This window comes from Balaenoptera borealis, assembly GCF_965194805.1.
Source record: "Balaenoptera borealis genome assembly, chromosome: 8".
Lineage (NCBI taxonomy): Eukaryota > Metazoa > Chordata > Mammalia > Artiodactyla > Balaenopteridae > Balaenoptera > Balaenoptera borealis.
In genome coordinates, this window is record NC_138865.1 from 10,357,186 (window position 1) to 10,379,891 (window position 22,706).

At 38.2% G+C, this 22,706-nt stretch overlaps 1 protein-coding gene across 8 annotated transcripts in view; it reads left to right on the top strand.

Moving 5' to 3' along the window:
- Positions 1-22,706, top strand: part of FBXO16 (F-box protein 16) — a 62,962-nt gene that overhangs the window by 12,896 nt on the left and 27,360 nt on the right. For 7 of the 8 annotated variants that reach the window (XR_014247663.1, XM_082402859.1, XM_082402861.1 and 4 more), the window contains 3 exons: positions 729-764; positions 9,681-9,887; positions 20,475-20,639. Coding sequence is in view for 7 of the 8 variants with exons in the window: in XM_082402859.1 (XP_082258985.1) it covers positions 729-764; positions 9,681-9,887; positions 20,475-20,639 (408 nt within the window). In the remaining variant the exon portion in view is untranslated. The remainder of the gene's footprint in view (positions 1-728; positions 765-9,680; positions 9,888-20,474; positions 20,640-22,706) is intronic. The other variant, XM_082402865.1, reaches the window with a different exon arrangement.

Below are 22,706 nucleotides of genomic sequence, written 5' to 3' on the forward strand. Positions count from 1 at the left end.
CTGAAATATTTGGGGGAGGTTCTCCATTTTCCTGTTTTTCCTTTGTCAGTTTTTTCATCTCCTTTCAAATTCCAAAAATGATTTCACTTCACAATTCCATTCTTATTTCTTTTTTTTTTTGGCCATGCCGAGTGCCTTGTGGGATCTTAGTCCCCAACCAGGGATTGAACCCGTGCCCCCTGCAGTGGAAGCGTGAAGTTCCAACCACTGCACTGCCAAGGAATTCCCAGCTTTTCTTATTTCTTGCCTTTAAAAAATCATTTCTTCTTTAAGATGAATTATTTCACATGGAGAAACTGAGAAAAAAGAAACTTTGCCCAAGTTAAAAATAAGTAAATGTATTTCCCCAGTGGTCCAGTGGCTAAGAGTCCTCACTCCCAATGCAAGGGGCCCCGGTTCAATCCCTGGTCAGGGAACTAGATCCCGCATGTGGCAACTAAAAAAGATCCTGCATGCCGCAACTAAAAAAAAAAAAAAGAAAAGGTCCTGCGTGCGGCAACGAAGATCCCATATGCCATAACTAAGACCTGGTACAGCCAAATAAATAAATAAAATAAATATTAAAAAAAATAAGTAAAGTACCTTTTCAGGTACAAAATCTGTTTTATACTCAGTAGATATAATGAAAAGCCTGTCAATATTTACTGATACTTTAATGTCTTTTTTGTAACGGGTATTTTGAACCGTGAAATATGAAATCATTCCATTCTTTTTTTTATTTATTGTAGGTATTTGAAGAAAGAAGAGCTCTGCTTGGAAAATGGGTAACTATTTAAAGTATACTTACTTCTCAGTCAGAAAGGGAAAGACAAATACCATATGATATCACTTATATGTGGAATCTAAAGTATGGCACAAATGAATCTACCTACAAAACAGAAACAGACTCAGAGACATAGAGAACAGACTTGTGGTTGCCAAGGGGGAGGGGGGAGGGAGAGGGATCGACTGAGAGTTTGGGGTTGGTAGATGCAAACTATTACATTTAGAATGGATAAACCACAAGGTCCTACTGTATAGCACAAGGAACTATATCCAATCTCCTGGGATAAACCATAATGGAAAAGAATATAAAAAAAAAGAATACAGGTATATATATATATATATATATATGTATAACTGAGTCACTTTACTGCACAGCAGAGATTGGTACAACATTGTAAATCAACTATACTTCAATAAAAAAATAATTTAAAATCATTAAAAAGTGGGACTTCCAGTGGTTAAGACTCCACACTTCCACTCCAGGGGGTGTGGGTTCAACCCCTGGTTGGGGAACTAAGATCTTGCATGTTGGGTGACACTGCCCCCCCCCAAAAAAAACAAAGTATACTTACTTCTATATTGTGTTATGTTATCATGGAGCCCAAAGAATTCAGTTTGGACATAAGGTAATGAGCAATTGCTCATTCCCTCAGAAGTTTGACTGGTACTTTCTGTATGTATCAGTTAGGGTTCAGTCAGAAAAAAAGAAATCATGCCAGTTATTTTAACAGACATAATTTAATAAATAGAACTGGTTTAAAAAATACTAGAAGACAGAAAAGACAAAAAGGGAACACTGAGGTACCGTGGAGCTAGAGATGCAGGAAGTAGCTACCACCAGCTTCACTGATACATCAGGAGCCCAGAGAAAGGACTCTGGAGCTGGGACCATCCCTGTAGGGGACGTCTACAGAATAAAATAGAGGATATCATGGCCAGCTGATTCTTTTTTTTTTTTTTTTTTATTTATGGCTGTGTTGGGTCTTCGTTTCTGTGAGAGGGCTCTCTCTAGCTGCGGCGAGCGGGGGCCGCTCTTCATCGCGGCGTGCGGGCCTCTCACTATTGCGGCCTCTCTTGTTGCAGGGCACAGGCTCTAGTGCGCAGGCTCAGTAGTTGTGGCTCACGGGCCTAGCTGCTCCGCGGCATGTGGGATCTTCCCAGACCAGGGCTCGAACCCGTGTCCCCTGCATTGGCAGGCAGATTCTCAACCACTGCGCCACCAGGGAAGCCCCCAGCTGATTCTGATATATCTGAGGAAGCATGATGGTTCTGGGAGTGTGGAAAAAACAGGATTCAGGAAGCAACTGCTACTGCCGGGGTGAAGAGCTAAGGTGATAAGTGCCAGGAATAGCAAGGAGACAGAAAGGAGTGAGGTTCTTCTCCCTCAGTTTCCCTCTTGTGACCCCTCCCCATTGGCAGTATTTAACAGGGAGCCCGCCGTCAAAGGAGAAATTTGGTTTGCGGAGCCCTAGCCTTCCATATTCACAGAATATGGGGTGGGTTTGGATCTGAGAGATGATAGCTTAGAAATCAGCGCAGCTTATCCACTTAACTCCTTAGCATCCATATACACCCCTCTACATATACTTGAACTTCCAAAGGAAAACTGTAACAACGTTATGCTTTTACCTAACGAGATGTGACTATCCTCAGCACAAAGACTTTCACAGTCTTCCTCAAAGGAAACACGGTCTCAGTGACTATTGTCCCTCATGATCAAAGTACCCGTCTCTGAGCAATGTGTACGACTCCTCAAATTCCTCTTCAGTCTCACCTGATAGTCTCTTCACCCAAGAGAACTGAAAACACGGCTATGCAAAAACTTGCGCTTTTAGGTGAATAGTCTTTTGTACCTTTTGAAGTTTTAACCATGTGAATGTTTTTAATCATGTGAATGTATTACCTATTCAAAATAGTACTAAAATTTTATAAAATAAATTCACTAAAGGGACTTCCCTGGTGGTGCAGCGGTTAGGACTCCGTGCTTCTAATGCAGGGGATGTGGGTTCGATCCCTGGTCAGGGAACTAATATCCCACATGCCGCGTGGTGTGGGCCAAAAAAAAATATATATATATATATATATATTCTAAAATAAATTCACTAAAAATTAATTTAAAAATACTGCAATCTAGCTAAGTTTTTCTCATATTCTATTTATGTTTTTAAACTAACTTTGCATCTGTTACCAGAAACTTAAAAAAGACATTTATTTAGAATGACTATATTTGCACTGTCATTCCACTTACTATTAGTGGAAGTCCCTAAGTTAATATAACCAGGGCTAATGTTCAGCCAGTGCTCAGTGGTATGGCTGACCAGCTGCGGTCTGTTTTGATTGGTTGGTAGCATTGCCAGTTGTTAAGTATTTTCAATATCACCCTGGATGAAGTTCAAGGTCTTCAAACTTTTTAAAAGGTCCTGTTTATTCTTTTCTTTTACCATAACTAATAGAAACATATATTTGCAAAGATCACTAATTATCTATCTACTGCAATTAGCTAAACTACAGGGGGTAGGCATGGTTCTATCATACTCCTTGTTATACATTTCTTGATGCTATCAGACATTTAATAAATATTTTCTAAATGATACTCCCTGGTTTTTCTCTTTTGCCTAACAACAAACTTATTCCTTAAATTCACTAGATCACATAGTAATCTTTATACTTCCATGAAAGCCACATCAATTAAGTTTCAAGGGGATATTTCCAATTTACTTTTTTTTTTTTTTTTTTTTTTGCCTCACCCTGTGGCATGCGGGATCTTAGGTCCACGACCGGGGATCAAACCCATGCCCCCTGCAATGGAAGTGCAGAGTCTTAACCTCTAGACTGCCAGGGAAGTCCCTCCAATTTACTTTTATTCAATTTTCTCTCTCCATTTTAGTTTTTAAGTTTTTTGTTTGTGTACTTTACAAACAACATAAGAGATTGATAACATAAGAAATGCATTTTCCAAAAAAAGAAAGGAGAAATAAGGATGTTGATTTAAACATAACATTACTTGGGATGTTCATTGCAGGGACTAAGTATTGGTTTTAAAGCTCAATCTAGTATTAGAAATAAAGTCATTTTTTAAAACAATCTGGATAGTAAGAGCCAAGATGTAATATAAGACCTATTCAATGATAAACAATTCAAAAGTATTTTATATTTAGCCATAGAATGTCATTTTTGTTCATACATTTGCACATGGCAAATGTCTGATGTTCTGTACAGTTACAAACAAAATGATTAAGAGAAACTGAAAAAAAGCTCTTCAACTTTGCTGTTCCATGCTATTACTCAATCCATTTTCTCTTAAATCTTCTCTGCCCTTCAATCCCTGTTAGAAAAGGCAACTACTTCCCAATGGACAGAAAACACCAGCAGAAGTATTTTAGTTGAAAAGATAGTGTTTCAGACTTTTTCTCAGCTTCTGCTATGTTGTTAGAAATAATTGTAATGTTATAAAGAATTTGATTAAAGTAGATGGCATCACTTTTAACTTGCTGGAAACAACCATAATCAGAGTTAAAATTCAAAAGAGAAACAGGAAAATATTTTGCAAGTTGCTTGATGAAGATTAATATCTAATGAATGGATAAAGAAGATGTGGTGCATAGATACAATGGAATACTACTCAGCCATAAGAAAGAATGAAATAATGCCACTTGCAGCAACTTGGATGCAACTAGAGATCATCATACTAAGTGAAGTAAGTCAGAAAGAGAAAGACAAATACCATATGATACCACTTATATGCAGAATCTAAAATATGGCACAAATGAAACTATCTACAAAACAGAAACAGACTCATAGACATAGAGAGCAGACTTGTGGTTGCCAAGGGGGGAGGGGGCAGGGAGAGGGATGGACTAGGAGTTTGGGGGTGGTAGATGCAAACTATTACATTTAGAATGGATAAACCACAAGGTCCTAATGTATAGCATGGGAACGATATTCAGTATCCTGTGATAAACCATAATGGAAAAGAATATAAAAAAAGAATGTATATATGTCTATAACTGAGTCACTTTGCTGTACAGCAGAGACTGGCACAATATTGTAAATCAACTATACATCAATAAAAAAATTGAAAAAACATTAATAGCTGAGATATATAAAGTTACTACAAATCAATAAGAAAAATACAACTACCCCTACAGAATAATGGGCCAATAGAAGAATGAGAAATACACAAAAATATATGTGGCCAATAAACATGGAAACTATATTCTTTTTACTAAAATTAGAGAAATGCAAATTAAAATAATGAGATTCCCAACCCCTCTCTTGGTCTATGGGGCAAAAATTGAAGAGATAAATAATATCCAGTGTAAGTAAGCATTCAGTGGGGAGTAGTAGGATATGCTTAAGACACAATTAGAGGGAATATAAAATAATAAAGACTTTTAAAAGACAATTTGACAGGATCTATTAAAATTTTAAATGCAGAATCTTTGAACCTATAATTCCACTTCTGTTTATCTGGACTAGAGAAATATTCACATGGGACATGAAAAAATGTGCACAAGAATATTGCAGTGTGTGTAGGCACGTGTATGTTTGTGTGTGTGTGTGTTGGAAACAACCTAAATGGTATCAGTAGTATATTGAATAAATAGATCATGGCATATGTGTACTTCTATGAATGACTGGAGAAAATATCATGCTCTGAAGTTCATTGCATATCTGGATGTTTATGGCTATATTTTGTTTGTTTTTAAAACTGTTGTGTAGTATTCCATGGGGTGGGTATACTCTAATTTATTTAACTGCTTCTCTATTTTTTTAAAATAAATTTATTTATTTAATTATTTATTTTTGGCTGCTTTGGGTCTTCGTTGCTGCGCGTGGGCTTTCTCTAGCTGTGACGAGCGGGGGCTACTCTTTGTTGCGGTGCACAGGCTTCTCATCGCGGTGGCTTCTCGTTGTGGAGCACGGGCTCTAGGCGCGCAGGCCTCAGTAGTTGTGGCATGCAGTCTCAGTAGCTATGGCTCACGGGCTCTAGAGTGCAGGCTCAGTAGTTGTGGCGCATGAGCTTAGTTGCTCCGCAGCATGTGGGATCTTCCTGGACCAGGGCTCAAACCCATATCCCCTGCATTGGCAGGCGGATTCTTAACCACTGCACCACCAGAGAAGCCCCTATATTTTTTTAAAAATTTTATTGACGTATAGTTGATTTACAATGTTGTATTAATCTGCTGTACAGCAAAGTGATTCAGTTATACATATGTATATATTCTTTTCCATTATGGTTTATCACAGGGTATTGAATATGGTCCCCTGTGCTATACAATAGGACCTTGTTGTTTCAACTGCTTCCCTATTGATGGCTGTATGTATATGTAAATGCATAGAAACGCATGAACATCAAACTGTAAACAGTGGTTATTACTGGGGAATGGAGTGAGATTTGATGGGAAGGAATAAAGAGGATTTTCATGTTTAATTCTACAAGTACCTATTTGAAACTTTTAAAACAATAATGTATTCATGCTTTTATTGTGAAATTAAGTGTTTGATAATAAGATTCAGAAACTCAAGCAGATTAAGATAATATAACCAGTAAGCAAAAAATAACAAGCCTCTGTCTTCATCTTGCCCCTCACTCCCCGGGAACTTTCCTTGCTATTTGGTGTAAGATGAGTGGCACTGACGCTCTAGCAACTGTCCTCACTTCCTGAAAATGCAGCAAGAATCGTTGTAACAACTACTCTGAAAATAGGACTTTCACAATTCTATTGTCAAGAAAGCCCTATAAAAAGGCATTAAAAAATTATAAAATATAATATGATATGATATAAGATAGTATAGCATAATATAATATAGCATAGTGTCATATAATATATAATGTTAAAAAGGAACTATTTAAAAAAGGATTATTTACTTTTTGGATTATTCCTAGCACTTTTAAATTCCAAAGGGATTTTCCCCAACTGTTAAGCATTCTTCTGAGTCTTCTACCCACCTTCAATTGGTAGGAGTTCAAGGAATGCAAATTAGTTTTCTTTTAGCCTAAATAAACACAATTAGAAAGGAAAAATCCCTCGAGGCAAAGAACACCAATCAAAGCCAAATATAAATTATCTTTGTTGTAATCAGGGAAATAAATGAGGAACCAATGTAATGATCTTTTTAATCCCTAGAGGAAAATGTTTTAATGTTTTCTTTTATAGATTTCTTCAGCATTTTATAATCCTAATGTTCTTTTATATTCATTCTAAATCACTTGTTCTTCAATCTGAGCTCATTCTCTTTTTGTGGGCGTCCATGAAAGTAATTGAGCTAACCTCAGTGATTTGAAATGTACTTCCCGTCCTTGTCAATGTACAAACGTGGTAATTTTATGCTTTGTAATTTAATTGTTTGCATATCTATTCTTTTTACATTGATTTACCCCACATACTTATTATTTTTAACATCACTATGATATTTTATAATATTAACTGCCATGACTACGAATCATGCACCGTATTAGGAATTTTATACATATTTTATTTAATCCTCCGACAATCCTGCAATTTAGATATAATTATTCTTAATGTGTAAATGAAGAAATTAAGAGGTTGTTAGTGAGACTCAAATGGCCTCACTCCCAAATCCACCATCCATCTGTAATGCCATACTTTCTCTTATCATGCTGATATATTAGTTTGCTGAGCTGATCCACTCTTGTTAGGCATTTGAGGTTATTTCTGATTTCTTGCAGTGCTAATAATATCCCATAAAAATTATTTTGTAAGCATAATCATCATGGGTCCCCACGTAGCTCAGTTTCTACAGAGCCACATAGCACTGCCCAAAAGTAATGTAAAAAATGATTACCAATATTCATTTGGTCTCTCAAAGAAAAATCACAGGGGATCCAATTCAAAACTCATAACAATACTTCCCACATCTCCTTCCTTCATTCCCCAGTTCTCTCACACTCTATAACTGCTGCAGAGGCAATTACAGTCTGAACCCCCCAAACTCCCTACAAGCCCAAGCCCTGCAGCTCTTGTATCTCCATATGCCTCCCCGTTGGCTCTTTATTTTATAGATCAAAGCAGCTTCTTGGGCCTGATCCTTCCCCTGGCCCTGGCCATTCTGGTCCGACTTCTCTATATTCATTCTAATAATCCAACCCCAAAGGAAAGAAGTCTCATTTTGTGGGAGTTGGAAATATGGACTGTGCAGAAACAAACGTAGAAGAAATCTGGGAACACTCACACGTGAATACATTTTATTCACTTATTTGTAAGTTAAGGTTTTTTGGGGTTTTTTTTTTTCATTTTAGGATTCTCCATCCCCCCAACCCCACCCCCTGCGCATGAATTATAGTCTCCAAAGTGAGATTCATGGGTCCCTGAATAGATCTGTAACAGTGAATAGTTTTAATCAAGAAGTATTCCTACTAATTAAAAAGATACATCCTATGATTATAACAAAGTTGACTTGTCATAAGGCTTATAAAAAATACATTTTTACTTTATATGCCTTTTTAGGTGGTCAATGTATTTTATGATTACAACTAAGGTTTATTATAAAATTCTGATTACTTTATAATAACTAATAAACCTCTATATGTTAAATGCAATAGTATACAAAATACAAGTAGCCCCAAACTTCCCTGTTTTCTCTTCTCTAATGGCCTAAAGAAGAAAAGAGATTTAGAGTCTGGTAATGGCCCCTTCAGCTGCTAGGTGTTCCCCTAAGAGGCTTTCTTTTGGTTTTGGCCAGCCCTCAATTTCTTATCTCTGATCAGTCGCTGGTCTTGGGACTGGTTTGGGGTTATCTCTGAGGAAAACTGTGAAGTAACCAAAGCTTTTGTTTGGCATGCCCCAGATGGCTTTGGCATCTACTTCCTATCTCTGGTTCTTTTTTCCCAGGTCCCCCTATCAACTTTTCCTTTGCAATCATATCAATCATTTACATATTAGTAGAACTTTAACCCTGTATATTCCCCTTCTCAGGGATATTTGCTTGCTATACCTTATCTCCGATTGTGAACACAAAGGTTTGTTTCTCGTCCTGGCGTTTTAATCTCTAACGAGTTAATAGAGAAACTGTTGGGGGAGTGAGGCTGCCCAAGTGTCTTCTCTTGAGGTTGTACAGACGGTCCCAACTTAGGGTGATTCAACTTAGTGAATTTTCGGCTTTATGATGGTGCAAAAATGATAGACATTAGGCAGAAACCATATTTAAAATTGTAAATTTTGGGGTTTTTTTTCAGGCTAGCTGTGTGCAGTAGGATATTCTCTTATGATGCTGGGCAACCAGCAAGCCACAGTTCCCAGTCAGCCACGTGATCACGAGGATACATAATGAATACACTCACAACCTTCTGCACCCAGACAACCATTCTGTTTTTCACGTTCAGTCTAGTATTCAATAAATTACATGAGATAGTCAACACTTTATTATAAAGTAGGCTTTGTGTTAGATGATTTTGCCCAACTGTAGGCTCATGGAAGTGATCTGAGCACGTTTAAGGTAGGCTGGGCTAAGCTAGGATGTTTGGTAGGTTAGGTGTATTAAATGCATTTTTGACTTATGATATTTTCAACTTATGATGGGTGTATCAGGAAGTAACTCCATCAGAAGTTGAGGAAGATTTGTATTTTATAAGTATATATATTCTCAGTTTATGAATATGGCCAGCTCTCAACTTACTGTTTTTATGTAACTCCAAGTTTTGAGGTCAAGTGCACTTCTGTGTCCACACCCCAGTCTTGCACGGGCTCACCCACGCAAACATGAGAAAGGACAGATAAGTGGTAAAACGTGGAATTTACTAGTTAGGGAAAGAAATACATGCTATTCATTAGGAATAAATTCCTAAACTCACTTTCTATGCCATTCTTATCTCTTCTTTTTACAATGCATCTCTGGTGTCAGACTAAACCTGGAGCTTTTTTTTGTTTTCTTTTCCTTTTTTTTTTCCCCAGTTTGACAAATGGACAGACTCTCAAAGGAGAAGAATCCTGACAGGGCTGTTAGAACGCTGCTCCCTGTCACAGCAAAAGTTCTGCTGTCGAAAGCTTCAGGAAAAAATTCCAGCAGAAGCTCTGGATTTTACTACCAAGCTTCCAAGGGTGTTATCTTTATATATCTTTTCTTTCCTGGATCCCCGAAGCCTTTGTCGTTGTGCACAGGTAAAGACAAAGAAGCAGTGTATGGCATCTTGTAAAGACAGCCTAGAAAACGCTGAAACTTGAGGAAAAAAACAGCACGTACACAAAACTAAGAAGTAGATGAGATGCTTAGTATGACTAGTCTGTACAGTTTGAATTAACCCTCATCTCCTTTGTGTCTGACTCTGCATTTAGTGCTCAAGAGCGGGAAAAAGTGTAAGACACTACTAAGTGTCCACAAAATAGTATTAACTAGCTGGGGAAACAAATACACATATATGTAATGGTTCATCAGCAAAATAGTCTTATATTGCACAGCACAGAACTACAGTAAAATCCTAAACTGTGGAGTGCAGGCCATTCATAAATAGAAAAGCTTAAAATAAGGTGCTCAATAATTACAAAAGAATATGAGACTAAAAGTCTTCAGAGTGGGCAGATGTGCTCACAGGGGTGAGGTTGGGAAAGGATCTGACCATTATTTTCTTACAAGTAATTCCATGGTGTATTAAAGTATATTATTTAAGATATAAAACTGATAGTCATTTTGTTGATTCTTTTCATAGTCTAGTAAGACCAGAAATTACCTGTTACTTTGCATTCACATACGTGTAACATGGTAACTTTAGTTTTTAAGATTAAGAAAATGAATGCAGGAAGAAGCCGTCGAGACCACCGCAGAGGTCAAAGACGGCCAGAGAGCGGGGGCTGCCGTCCACCGTGCCCCGGTAGAAGCAGTGGCCCCGGTGGCGCCGGGTCGCGTTCGGCCCGCCCCCTGCGGGCACAAAGCCAGCGGCGCCCACCGAACCATCCCGCTCTAGGTCCAGGAGGAACCTCCGGCCGCCCGCGTAGATCAGCTGTGTGGATGAAAGGCTCTTGGTGCTCCAGCCAGGCATCAGGGCTGTGCCTCTGAGGTGGGAGAGCCAACTTCAGGACACTGGTCCACAAGAGACCTACCAGCTCCACGTAATACCAAACGGCAAAAATCTCTCAGAGATCTCCATCTCAACATCAAGACCCAGCTTCACTCAACGACCAGCAAGCTACAGGGCTGGACACCCTATGCCAAACAACTAGCAAGACAGGAACACAGTCCCATCCATTAGCAGGGAGGCTGCCTAAAATCATAAGGCCACAGACACCCCAAAATACACCACCAGACGTGGACGTGCCCACCAGAAAGACAAGATTCAACCTCATCCACCAGAACATAGGCAATAGTCCCCTCCACCAGGAAGCCTACACAACCCACTGAACCAACCTTACCCACTGGGGACAGATACCAAAAACAACGGGAACTATGAACCTGCAGCCTGTGAAAAGGAGACCCCAAACACAGTAAGATAAGCAAAATGAGACGACAGAAAAACACACAGCAGATGAAGGAGCAGGGTCAAAACACACCAGACCTAACAAATGAAGAGGAAATAGGTAGTCTACCTGAAAAAGAATTCAGAATAATGATAGTAAGGATGATCCAAAATCTTGGAAATAGAATAGACAAAATGCAAGAAACATTTAACAAGGACGTAGAAGAACTAAAGAGGAACCAAGCAACGATGAAAAACACAATAAATGAAATTAAAAATACTCTAGATGGGATCAATAGCAGAATAACTGAGGCAGAAGAAAGGATAAGTGACCTGGAAGATAAAATGGTGGAAATAACTACTGCAGAGCAGGATAAAGAAAAAAGAATGAAAAGAACTGAGGACAGTCTCAGAGACCTCTGGGACAACATTAAACGCACCAACATTCGAATTATAGGGGTCCCAGAAGAAGAAGAGAAAAAGAAAGGGACTGAGAAAATATTTGAAGAGATTATAGTTGAAAACTTCCCTAATATGGGAAAGGAAATAGTTAATCAAGTCCAGGAAGCACAGAGAGTCCCATACAGGATAAACCCAAGGAGAAACACGCCAAGACACATATTAATCAAACTGTCAAAAATTAAATATAAAGAAAACATATTAAAAGCAGCAAGGGAAAAACAACAAATAACACACAAGGGAATCCCCATAAGGTTAACAGCTGATCTTTCAGCAGAAACTCTGCACGCCAGAAGGGAGTGGCAGGATATACTTAAAGTGATGAAGGAGAAAAACCTACAACCAAGATTACTCTATCTAGCAAGGATCTCATTCAGATTTGATGGAGAAATTAAAAACTTTACAGACAAGCAAAAGCTGAGAGAGTTCAGCACCACCAAACCAGCTTTACAACAAATGCTAAAGGAACTTCTCTAGGCAAGAAACACAAGAGAAGGAAAACACCTACAATAACAAACCCAAAACATTTAAGAAAATGGGAATAGGAACATACATATCGATAATCACCTTAAATGTAAATGGATTAAATGCTCCCACCAAAAGACACAGACTGGCTGACTGGATACAAAAACAAGACCCATATATATGCTGTCTACAAGAGACCCACTTCAGACCTAGAGACACATACAGACTGAAAGTGAGGGGATGGAAAAAGATATTCCATGCAAATGGAAATCAAAAAAAGCTGGAGTAGCAATTCTCATATCAGACAAAATAGACTTTAAAATAAAGAATATTATAAGAGACAAAGAAGGACACTATATAATGATCAAGGGATCGATCCAAGAGGAAGGTATAACAATTGTAAATATTTATGCACCCAACATAGGAGCACCTCAATACATAAGGCAAATACTAACAGCCATAAAAGGGGAAATTGACAGCAACACAATCATAGTAGGGGACTTTAAAACCCCACTTTCACCAATGGACAGATCATCCAAAATGAAAATAAATAAGGAAACACAAGCTTTAAATGATACATTAAACAAGATGGACTTAATTGATATTTACAGGACATTCCACCCAAAAACAACAGAATACACATTTTTCTCAAGTGTGCATGGAACATTCTCCAGGATAGATCATATCTTGGGTCACAAATCAAGCCTTGGTAAATTTAAGAAAATTGAAATTGTATCAAGTATCTTTTCCGACCACAACGCTATGAGACTAGATATCAATTACAGGAAAAGATGTGTAAAAAACACAAACACATGGAGGCTACACAATACACTACTTAATAACGAAGTGATCACTGAAGAAATCAAAGGGGAAATCAAAAAATACCTAGAAACAAATGACAATGGAGATACGACGACCCAAAACCTATGGGACGCAGCAAAAGCAGTGCTAAGAGGGAAGTTTATAGCAATACAAGCCTACCTCAAGAAACAGGAAACATCTCGAATAAACAACCTAACCTTGCACCTAAAGCAATTAGAGAAAGAAGAACAAAAAAACCCCAAAGCTAGCAGAAGGAAAGAAATCATAAAGATCAGGTCAGAAATAAATGAAAAAGAAATGAAGGAAACAATAGCAAAGATCAATAAAACTAAAAGCTGGTTCTTTGAGAAGATAAACAAAATTGATAAACCATTAGCCAGACTCATCAAGAGAAAAAGGGAGAAGACTCAAATCAATAGAATTAGAAATGAAAAAGGAGAAGTAACCACTGACACTGCAGAAATACAAACGATCATGAGAGATTACTACAAGCAACTCTACGCCAATAAAATGGACAACCTGGAAGAAATGGACAGATTCTTAGAAATGCACAAACTGCCGAGACTGAACCAGGAAGAAATAGAAAATATGAACAGACCAATCACAAGCACTGAAATTGAAACTGTGATTAAAAACCTTCCAACAAACAAAAGCCCAGGACCAGATGGCTTCACAGGTGAATTCTATCAAACATTTAGAGAAGACCTAACACCTATCCTTCTCAAACTCTTCCACAATATTGCAGAGGGAGGAACACTCCCAAACTCATTCTATGAGGCCACCATCACCCTGATACCAAAACCAGACAAATATGTCACAAAGAAAGAAAACTACAGGCCAATATCACTGATGAACATTGATGCAAAAATCCTCAACAAAATACTAGCAAACAGAATCCAACAGCACATTAAAAGGATCATACACCATGATCAAGTGGGGTTTATCCCAGGAATGCAAGGATTCTTCAATATACGTAAATCAATCAATGTGATACACCATATTAACAAATTGAAGGAGAAAAACCATATGATCATCTCAATAGATGCAGAGAAAGCTTTCGACAAAATTCAACACCCATTTATGATAAAAGCCCTGCAAAAAGTAGGCATAGAGGGAACTTTCCTCAACATAATAAAGGCCATATATGACAAACCCCCAGCCAACATTGTCCTCAATGGTGAAAAACTGAAACCATTTCCACTAAGATCAGGAACAAGACAAGGTTGCCCACTCTCACCACTATTATTCAACATAGTTTTGGAAGTGTTAGCCACAGCAATCAGAGAAGACAAAGAAATAAAAGGAATCCAAATCGGAAAAGAAGAAGTAAAGCTGTCACTGTTTGCAGATGACATGATACTATACATAGAGAATCCTAAAGATGCTACCAGAAAACTCCTAGAGCTAATCAATGAATTTGGTAAAGTAGCAGGATACAAAATTAATGCACAGAAATCTCTTGCATTTCTATACACTAATGACGAAAAATCTGAAAGTGAAATTAAGAAAACACTCCCGTTTACCATTGCAACAAAAAGAATAAAATATCTAGGAATAAACCTACCTAAGGAGACAAAAGACCTGTATGCAGAAAATTATAAGACACTGATGAAAGAAATTAAAGATGATACAAATAGATGGAAAGATATACCATGTTCCTGGATTGGAAGAATCAACATTGTGAAAATGACTCTACTACCCAAAGCAATCTACAGATTCAATGCAATCCCTATCAAACTACCACTGGCATTTTTCACAGAACTAGAACAAAAAATTTCACAATTTGTATGGAAACACAAAAGACCCCGAATAGCCAAAGCAATCTTGAGAACGAAAAATGGAGCTGGGGGAATCAGGCTCCCTGACTTCAGACTATATTACAAAGCTACAGTAATCAAGACAGTTTGGTACTGGCACAAAAACAGAAATATTGATCAATGGAACAGGATAGAAAGCCCAGAGATAAACCCACGCACATATGGTCACCTTATCTTTGATAAAGGAGGCAAGCATATACAGTGGAGAAAAGACAGCCTCTTCAATAGGTGGTGCTGGGAAAATTGGACAGATACATGTAAAAGTATGAAATTAGAACACTCCCTGACACCATGCACAAAAATAAACTCAAAATGGATTAAAGACCTAAGTGTAAGACCAGACACTATCAAACTCTTAGAGGAAAACATAGGCAGAACACTCTATGACATACATCACAGCAAGATTCTTTTTGACCCAGCTCCCAGAGAAATGGAAATAAGAACACAAATAAACAAATGGGACCTAATGAAACTTAAAAGCTTTTGCACAGCAAAGGAAACCATAAACAAGACCAAAAGACAACCATCAGAATGGGAGAAAATATTTGCAAATGAAGCAACTGACAAAGGATTAATCTCCAAGATTTACAAGCAGCTCATGCAGCTCAATAACAAAAAAACGAACAACCCAATCCAAAAATGGGCAGAAGACCTAAATAGACATTTCTCCAAAGAAGATATACAGATGGCCTACAGACACATGAAAGAATGCTCAACATCATTAATCATTAGAGAAATGCAAATCAAAACTACAATGAGATATCATCTCACACCGGTCAGAATGGCCATCATCAAAAAATCTAGAAACAATAAATGCTGGAGAGGCTGTGGAGGAAAGGGAACTCTCTTGCACTGTTGGTGGGAATGTAAATTGATACAGCCACTATGGAGAACAGTATGGAGGTTCCTTAAAAAACTTCAAATAGAACTACCATACGATCCAGCAATCCCACTACTGGGCATATACCCTGAGAAAACCATATTTCAAAAAGAGTCATGTACCAAAATGTTCATTGCAGCTCTATTTACAATAGCCAGGACATGGAAGCAACCTAAATGTCCATCGACAGATGAATGGATAAAGAAGATGTGGCACATATATACAATGGAATATTACTCAGCCATAAAAAGAAATCAAATGGAGGTATTTGTAATGAGGTGGATGGAGTTAGAGTCTGTCATACAGAGTGAAGTAAGTCAGAAAGAGAAAAACAAATACAGTATGCTAACACATATATACGGAATCTAAGGGAAAAAAAAGCCATGAAGAACCTAGTGGCAAGACGGGAATAAAGACACAGACCTACTAGAGAATGGACTTGAGGATATGGGGAGGGGGTGGGGTGAGATGTGACAGGGTGAGAGAGTGTCATGGACATATATACAGTACCAAATGTAAAATAGATAGCTAGTGGGAAGCAGCTGCATAGCACAGGGAGATCAGCTCGGTGCTTTGTGACCACCTAGAGGGGTGGGATGGGGAGGGTGGGAGGGAGGGAGATGCAAGAGGGAAGAGATATGGGAACATATTGTATATGTATAATTGATTAACTTTGTTATAAAGCAGAAGCTAACACACCATTGTAAGGCAATTATACTTCAATAAAGATGTTTAAAAAAAAAAAAAAAGAAAATGAATGCAGTAAGATATATGAATTATTCAATGAATGGTGTTGAGACAATTGGGCAGCTATCTGGAAAAAAATTCTAGAAGGATAAAAGATTGATATGAAATTAAAGGAAACCATTAAAGTACTCAAAGGAGGGAATTCCCTGGCGGTCCAGTGATTAGGACTCTGCACTTTCACTGCTGAGGGCCCGGGTTCCATCCCTGGTCGGGGAACTAAGATCCTGAAAGCCAAAAATGTACTCAAAGGAAACATAGGGGAGGAGGCCTTTGTGAGTATTCTATAATATTCAGGGCCTCAAAAGAAAATATATAACTTAAAATCTTTATTTATTTTATATATTTTGTATATATATTATATATGTTTTATAAATAAGAATAAAGAAAACAGATTTTAAGTTGTGACTATAAAAATTAAAAAATTTTCTCCATGGAAAAGAACACTATAAATAAATCCAAACAGTAAACAAGAGGGAATTCCCTGGCAGTCCAGTGGTTAGGACTCTGCGCTTTCACCGCCGAGGGCCCAGGGTTCAGTTCCTGGTCAGGGTTCAGTTGCTGCAAGCTGTATGGTACTGCCAAAAAAAACAAAAAAAAAGTACACAGGGAGAAAAACATATGGCCAGCAAAGAGCTAATTTCCTTATTTTTTAAAGAACTACTATAAATCTACATTAAGAAAAAAACAAAAAACAAAACCCAGCAGAAAAATGAGCAAAGGAAGAGAACAAGTAGTTTACAGAGAGAAAAGCAGATATTTCTAAAATATGTAAAATGCTTAGCCTCATTATCATACCATCTTTCATGACTCAGATGGATTGAGTCATTTTTTTTAATGATTCTATTTTATATTGGTGGAGGTGTGGGCAAACAAGCACTTTCATATACTGTTGGTAGATAAATTGATGCAACCATGACGGAGAACAATTTGTAGTATTCAATTTTTACATAAAGATTCCCTTTGCCCCAGCAGTTCCACTTCTTGGAATTTGTCTGATGGGTATACTTCAACACATGCAAAAATTATGTCTGTGTAAGAATATTGCAGCATAGTTTGTAGTAGCAAAATGTTGGAAACAATGGAAGTGTCTGCTAATAGGGGACCGGTTGCAACCATCTCCACAATATATCATCAGTGAAAAAAGCAGAGGTGCAGAGTTATCTTACCATTTTGGAAAGAAAAAAAAGAGTATATCCATATCTGTTAATATTCTAGAATGACACACAAGAAGCTGGTAACAATGGTTACATCCAGGGAGGAAAATGAGTGGCTAGATGACAGGGATGAGAGAGAATTCTTTTTTACTGTGTGCCCCTTGGTATCTTTGAATTTAGTATTAATGTACACATATTACTTATTCCAAAAATGAAACAATTTTTTAAAAAAGCATAGTGGGACTTCCCTGGTGGTACAGTGGTTAAGACTCCGTGCTCCCAAAGCAGGGGCCCCAGTTTCGATCCCCGGTCAGGCAACTAGATCCCACATGCATGCCACAACTAAGGAGCCCACCTGCCACAACTAAGGAGCCCACCTGCCGCAACTAAGACCCGGCACAACCAAATAAGAAAATAAATAATTAAATATTAAAAAAGGAAAAGAAAAAAAAAAGCATAGCATTTTTTTAAAATAAATTTATTTATTTATTTACGTATTTTTGGCTGTGTTGGGTCTTCGTTGCTGCGCTCAGGCTTTCTTTAGTTGCAGCGAGCGGGGGCTACTCTTCGTTGCGGTGCGCGGGCTTCTCATTGCAGTGGCTTCTGTTTGTTGCAGAGCACTGGCTCTAGGCATGTGGACTTCAGTAGTTGTGGCTGGCAGGCTCTAGAGCGCAGGCTCGGTAGTTGTGGCACACAGGCTTTGTTGCTCCGCAGCATGTGGGATCTTCCTGGACCAGGGCTTGAACCCGTGTCCCTTGCATTTGCAGGCAGATTCTTAACCACTGCGCCACCAGGGAAGTCGCCAACATAGCATTTTAAATGCCCAATAATAGGAGAGTATCATACAGTCATATGATGAATTACTATGCAGCCATTAGAAAACATGTTTTGGGAGAACAGAGATGCTTATTATGTGTAAAATGAAGAAAGCATGATTTTAAGTTGTATACAGAGTTTCCCAGTTTTGTTTCGTATATGCCTAGAAAACAGATGGCAAGGAAAAGAACTCTACCAAGTTGTTAATAATGGTCATCTCTGATTGATGGGGTTATGGGTATTGTTTTTCTTCAAGCTTCTCAGAATTTTCCAAATGTTTCACAATGAGAATGTTATCATTCCAGGGAGATGTTATTTTAAATAACTAATCCTCTCATCTATGTGCACCATATGTCAGTCTTGCAAGATTTCAGCATCGTATTTTATTCCCAGAACTGACTGTGAAGCAGTTGTTCTTCAGCTAGATTTAAAGTAAACAGTAAAGTCATTGCACCAAAATGAGCTTTGAGCTGTTTAAAAATATGGTGGGGGATGCTTTATAGTTTTTTGTTTTGTTTACTTTTTTTTTTTTTTTGGCTGCATTGGGTCTTCATTGCTGCGTGCGGGCTTTCTCTAGTTGCAGCGAGCGGGGTCTACTCTTCGTTGCGGTGCGTGGGCTTCTCATTGCGGCGGCTTCTCTTGTTGCGGAGCAGAGGCTCTAGGCGCACGGGCTTCAGTATTTGTGGCACGTGGGCTCAGTAGTTGTGGCGCATGGGCTTAGTTGCTCCTGGCATGTGGGATCTTTCTGGACCAGGGATCAAACCCGTGTCCCCTGCATTGGCAGGCAGATTCTTAGCCAATGTGCCACGAGGGAAGTCCCTGTCTTATAGTTTTGAAAGCTCTTACCTACCCTTCTCCTCATTCCTGTTTAGTTTAAAAAACAAAAAACAACGAAAAGAAAACTTTATTTACCCCGGTGGGGGGACCCTCAACTTAAATACCCGGGTCTAAACCAGATCTAAGTTTCCTGTTTTCAGAGGAAAAGAGTGAGAATTGAGCAACCTTTCTCCCCATCCCCTCCTTCCCAAACCTCACCTCTCGATTGAATTGAGTTAACTAACCATACGGAGATTAAGGTCTGTGTAGTTTCATGTCTGGTTGAACAAAGTAGATGTGATTTGTTTCTGCCCGCAGGGCTCTATCAGATCCTCTAAGCTTTTTCCTCCTTCCAGCTCCTGAACCTGTCATTGCTTCTAATTGTGCCCTCTCCGGCATGCCTCTCTCCTGCACGTCTCATCTTCAGCGCGTAAAACAATCCTAGACATGATAGGACGGAAGAGGGGAGGAAGAGAGGGATAGATAAATGGATGGATGGGTAGCAAGTTCCATTATGGAGTGTTCTGCTTATTTTTGGGGCACTCAAACATTATTCATTATTTAGTTAATCTTGAAAAAGAAGCCAGTTTTCCAAGGATGAAATTTGAGTTTGAAGGTTAGCTGTCATCTTTGCAACTCTTGATAAGAGACATAGAATGCCTAGTCTCAACTTTATATATGGACTCGACTCTAGTTTCTAACAAGACTTACTCAAAACCTGGAGTAAATTATTGTAAGTACTACTACACATAGTAGGGTCACCTCCACTATTTGCTGGATGTGTAGGATTGACACGAAAGCTATGGAAATGGAATGTATAGAACAAATACTTAATGCTCTATTGAATCTTAAAGGCTATTTAGGACATTCCAATATAGTATTAGCAATGGTGTTCCCTTTATAAAATTTATATTTAGTTAAATCATAAGAATGAAGGGAAAAAAGGAAGCATATCATGAAAAGAATAAGCAATGTGCCAACTGGAGTTTCTGTAACTTTCATATGGAGACCTTCAGGAGCCTTTAGGAAGTTCCAAAGTCTATCTGAGCCTCAGTTTCCTCATTTGCAATATGAGAATAATAATTATACTTCCCTCCTTAGGTTGCTATGAGAATGGTTAATAGGTGCTCAACAAACATTAGTTGACTCTGATTCTAAGTCTGAATTAACATTAAAAAAATCCTTCTGCCTGGCTAGGCAGCACTTCAGGCAGGAGGTAACTAAGCTGTGATCTGGAGGAAAGGGGCAGCTCAAAACCTAGAGAAAGTGAGCATGGAAACTGAATAGTTTTTTGTTTTTTAAAATTTTTGTTGTTTTTCCAGGTGAGCTGGCATTGGAAGAACTTAACTGAACTGGATCAGCTCTGGATGCTCAAATGTTTACGGTTTAACTGGTACATCAATTTCTCTCCAACTCCCTTTGAGCAGGGTATATGGAAGAAACACTATATTCAAATGGTGAAAGAACTCCATGTTACCAAGCCCAAGGTAAATTTGGGGAAAGAAGCAACAAAATTACAAACATCCACTATGTAGGAATTCTAGAACTAAGACTAAATGATCAATCTGGAAGTTGGGGAAGGCAGTTGACTCAAAGGAAATATACTATTGATGTGACTTTAAAATTCTCCTTTTCTGAGAACTTGATGGCGCTTTTCAAGGTATCCATGTGAGTTGAGAACTGTCACCTGACACTGCCAAACCACAGTTCCACCCAGGTTAGGACTGGGAGCTTCTCACTCTGTTCAGATTCCTGGATTTCTGTGTCTCTGACGCCTATACCACAGAGTTCTGACACTGGGATTCTGGGGGAGTGTGCAGTCCTTATTACCTGTGGGTCATCACACTTTACGTAACTGATTCAAATTTTCTGTGATTCTACCAGACGAGCTGTAGTTTATTTTTGTATCATTTATAAAGAAGAGTTTTGCAATAAATTAGTAATTAGGGAAGGGCACAATGGGCATGTTAAAGTTCTCTTTACCCTAGAAACTAGCAATGTAAAGCATTTACATATAATCATAAAAAGTAAATAATGTGAGCATAATATTTTCTAGGGGTTTTGCATGCATTATAACCAATGTTTATGTTCATTCTTTTAGTCACAGTTAATTAGGTAACTTATGGGAAATTTTTATGAGCTTTTTCTTTATGGCATGACCTAATATATACTTACAGAGTTATGCATTGTTTTGTACAGTAGATGAGTTCCTGAAAAATTATGTGTAAATTAAAATTTTTGAATGATTTTAAAAACCACAGGGGTTTTCTGTAAAAAAGCTGCCGTGAATCCTTTTCAAATTGAAGAATCCGTTTGAAATATGAATAGTCAGCTCCTGAGCTGACTATTTAGCGTGCTCATTTAGGTTTCGTTTTATTGTTTGCTCGAAGAAGAATCCATCTACATTTAATATAGTAATAAACTATGCATAATTAATATTGTTATAATTGCAATGATAAAACTAGTCTTTCTGAGTTCAATAATTGGTGTTCTCCCTGAGGATTTCTTTAAAAAAGAAATTTTTAAACTGAACTGGTAGACAGGTTATTTTAAAAATTACAATAGCTATGACTTTTTTTATCAAAAGACTTTTTTTTTTTTAATTATTTATTTTTAGTTTTGGCTGCGTTGGGTCTTCGTTGCTGCGCGCGGGCTTTTTCTAGTTGCCGCGAGCGGGGGCTGCTCTTCGTTGCGGTGCGCGGGCTTCTCATTGCGGTGGCTTCTCTTGTTGCGGAGCACGGGCTCTAGGCACGCAGGCTCAGTAGTTGTGGCTCGCGGACTCCAGAGCGCAGGCTCAGTAGTTGTGACGCACAGGCTTAGTTGCTCTGCGGCCTGTGGGATCTTCCTGGACCAGGGCTCAAACCCGTATGCCCTGCATTGGCAGGCGGATTCTTAACCACTGTGCCACCAGGGAAGTCCCCATGAGGCTCTTCTTGACTCTCGTTCTCAATTGTAGGCAGGAAATGGCATTCAATGGCTGAAGCATAGGCTGGTCTGAGGCAGAGGAGAGAAAAGTGATTAACCAACTTGTAGAATGAAAAAAGGTTTTGACTATTATATATAATACTGACTTTAATGCTTCGTCTTCAGCAATAACTCTTTCTCCACAAAATATTTATGCATAACTATATTTTAAAATAATGAATAGTTCTGATGCAAGAAAATTGCCACATCTTTGCTTAGTATTAAATTTCTGTAGGTAGTACTTTTTAATATACCAATTTTAATACCAGTTCTACATAAACTCTTTCAGAAAATAGAGGAAGAGGGAGCATTGCCTAACTCATAACCTTTATACCAAAACTAGATAAAGACTTTACAAGAAAACAAAACAAAACCACAGACCAATACCCCTCATGAACACAGACATAAAAATCCTTTAAAAATATTGGCAAATTAAATCCAGTAATATATTAAAAAAAAATAATAAATGATGACCAAGTGGGATGTATCCAAGGAGAATAAAGTTGGCATAATATTCAAAAATCAATCCATGTAATTCACAGAATAAAAGAGAAAAGATGTATGGTCATTTCAATATATGCAAACAAAAG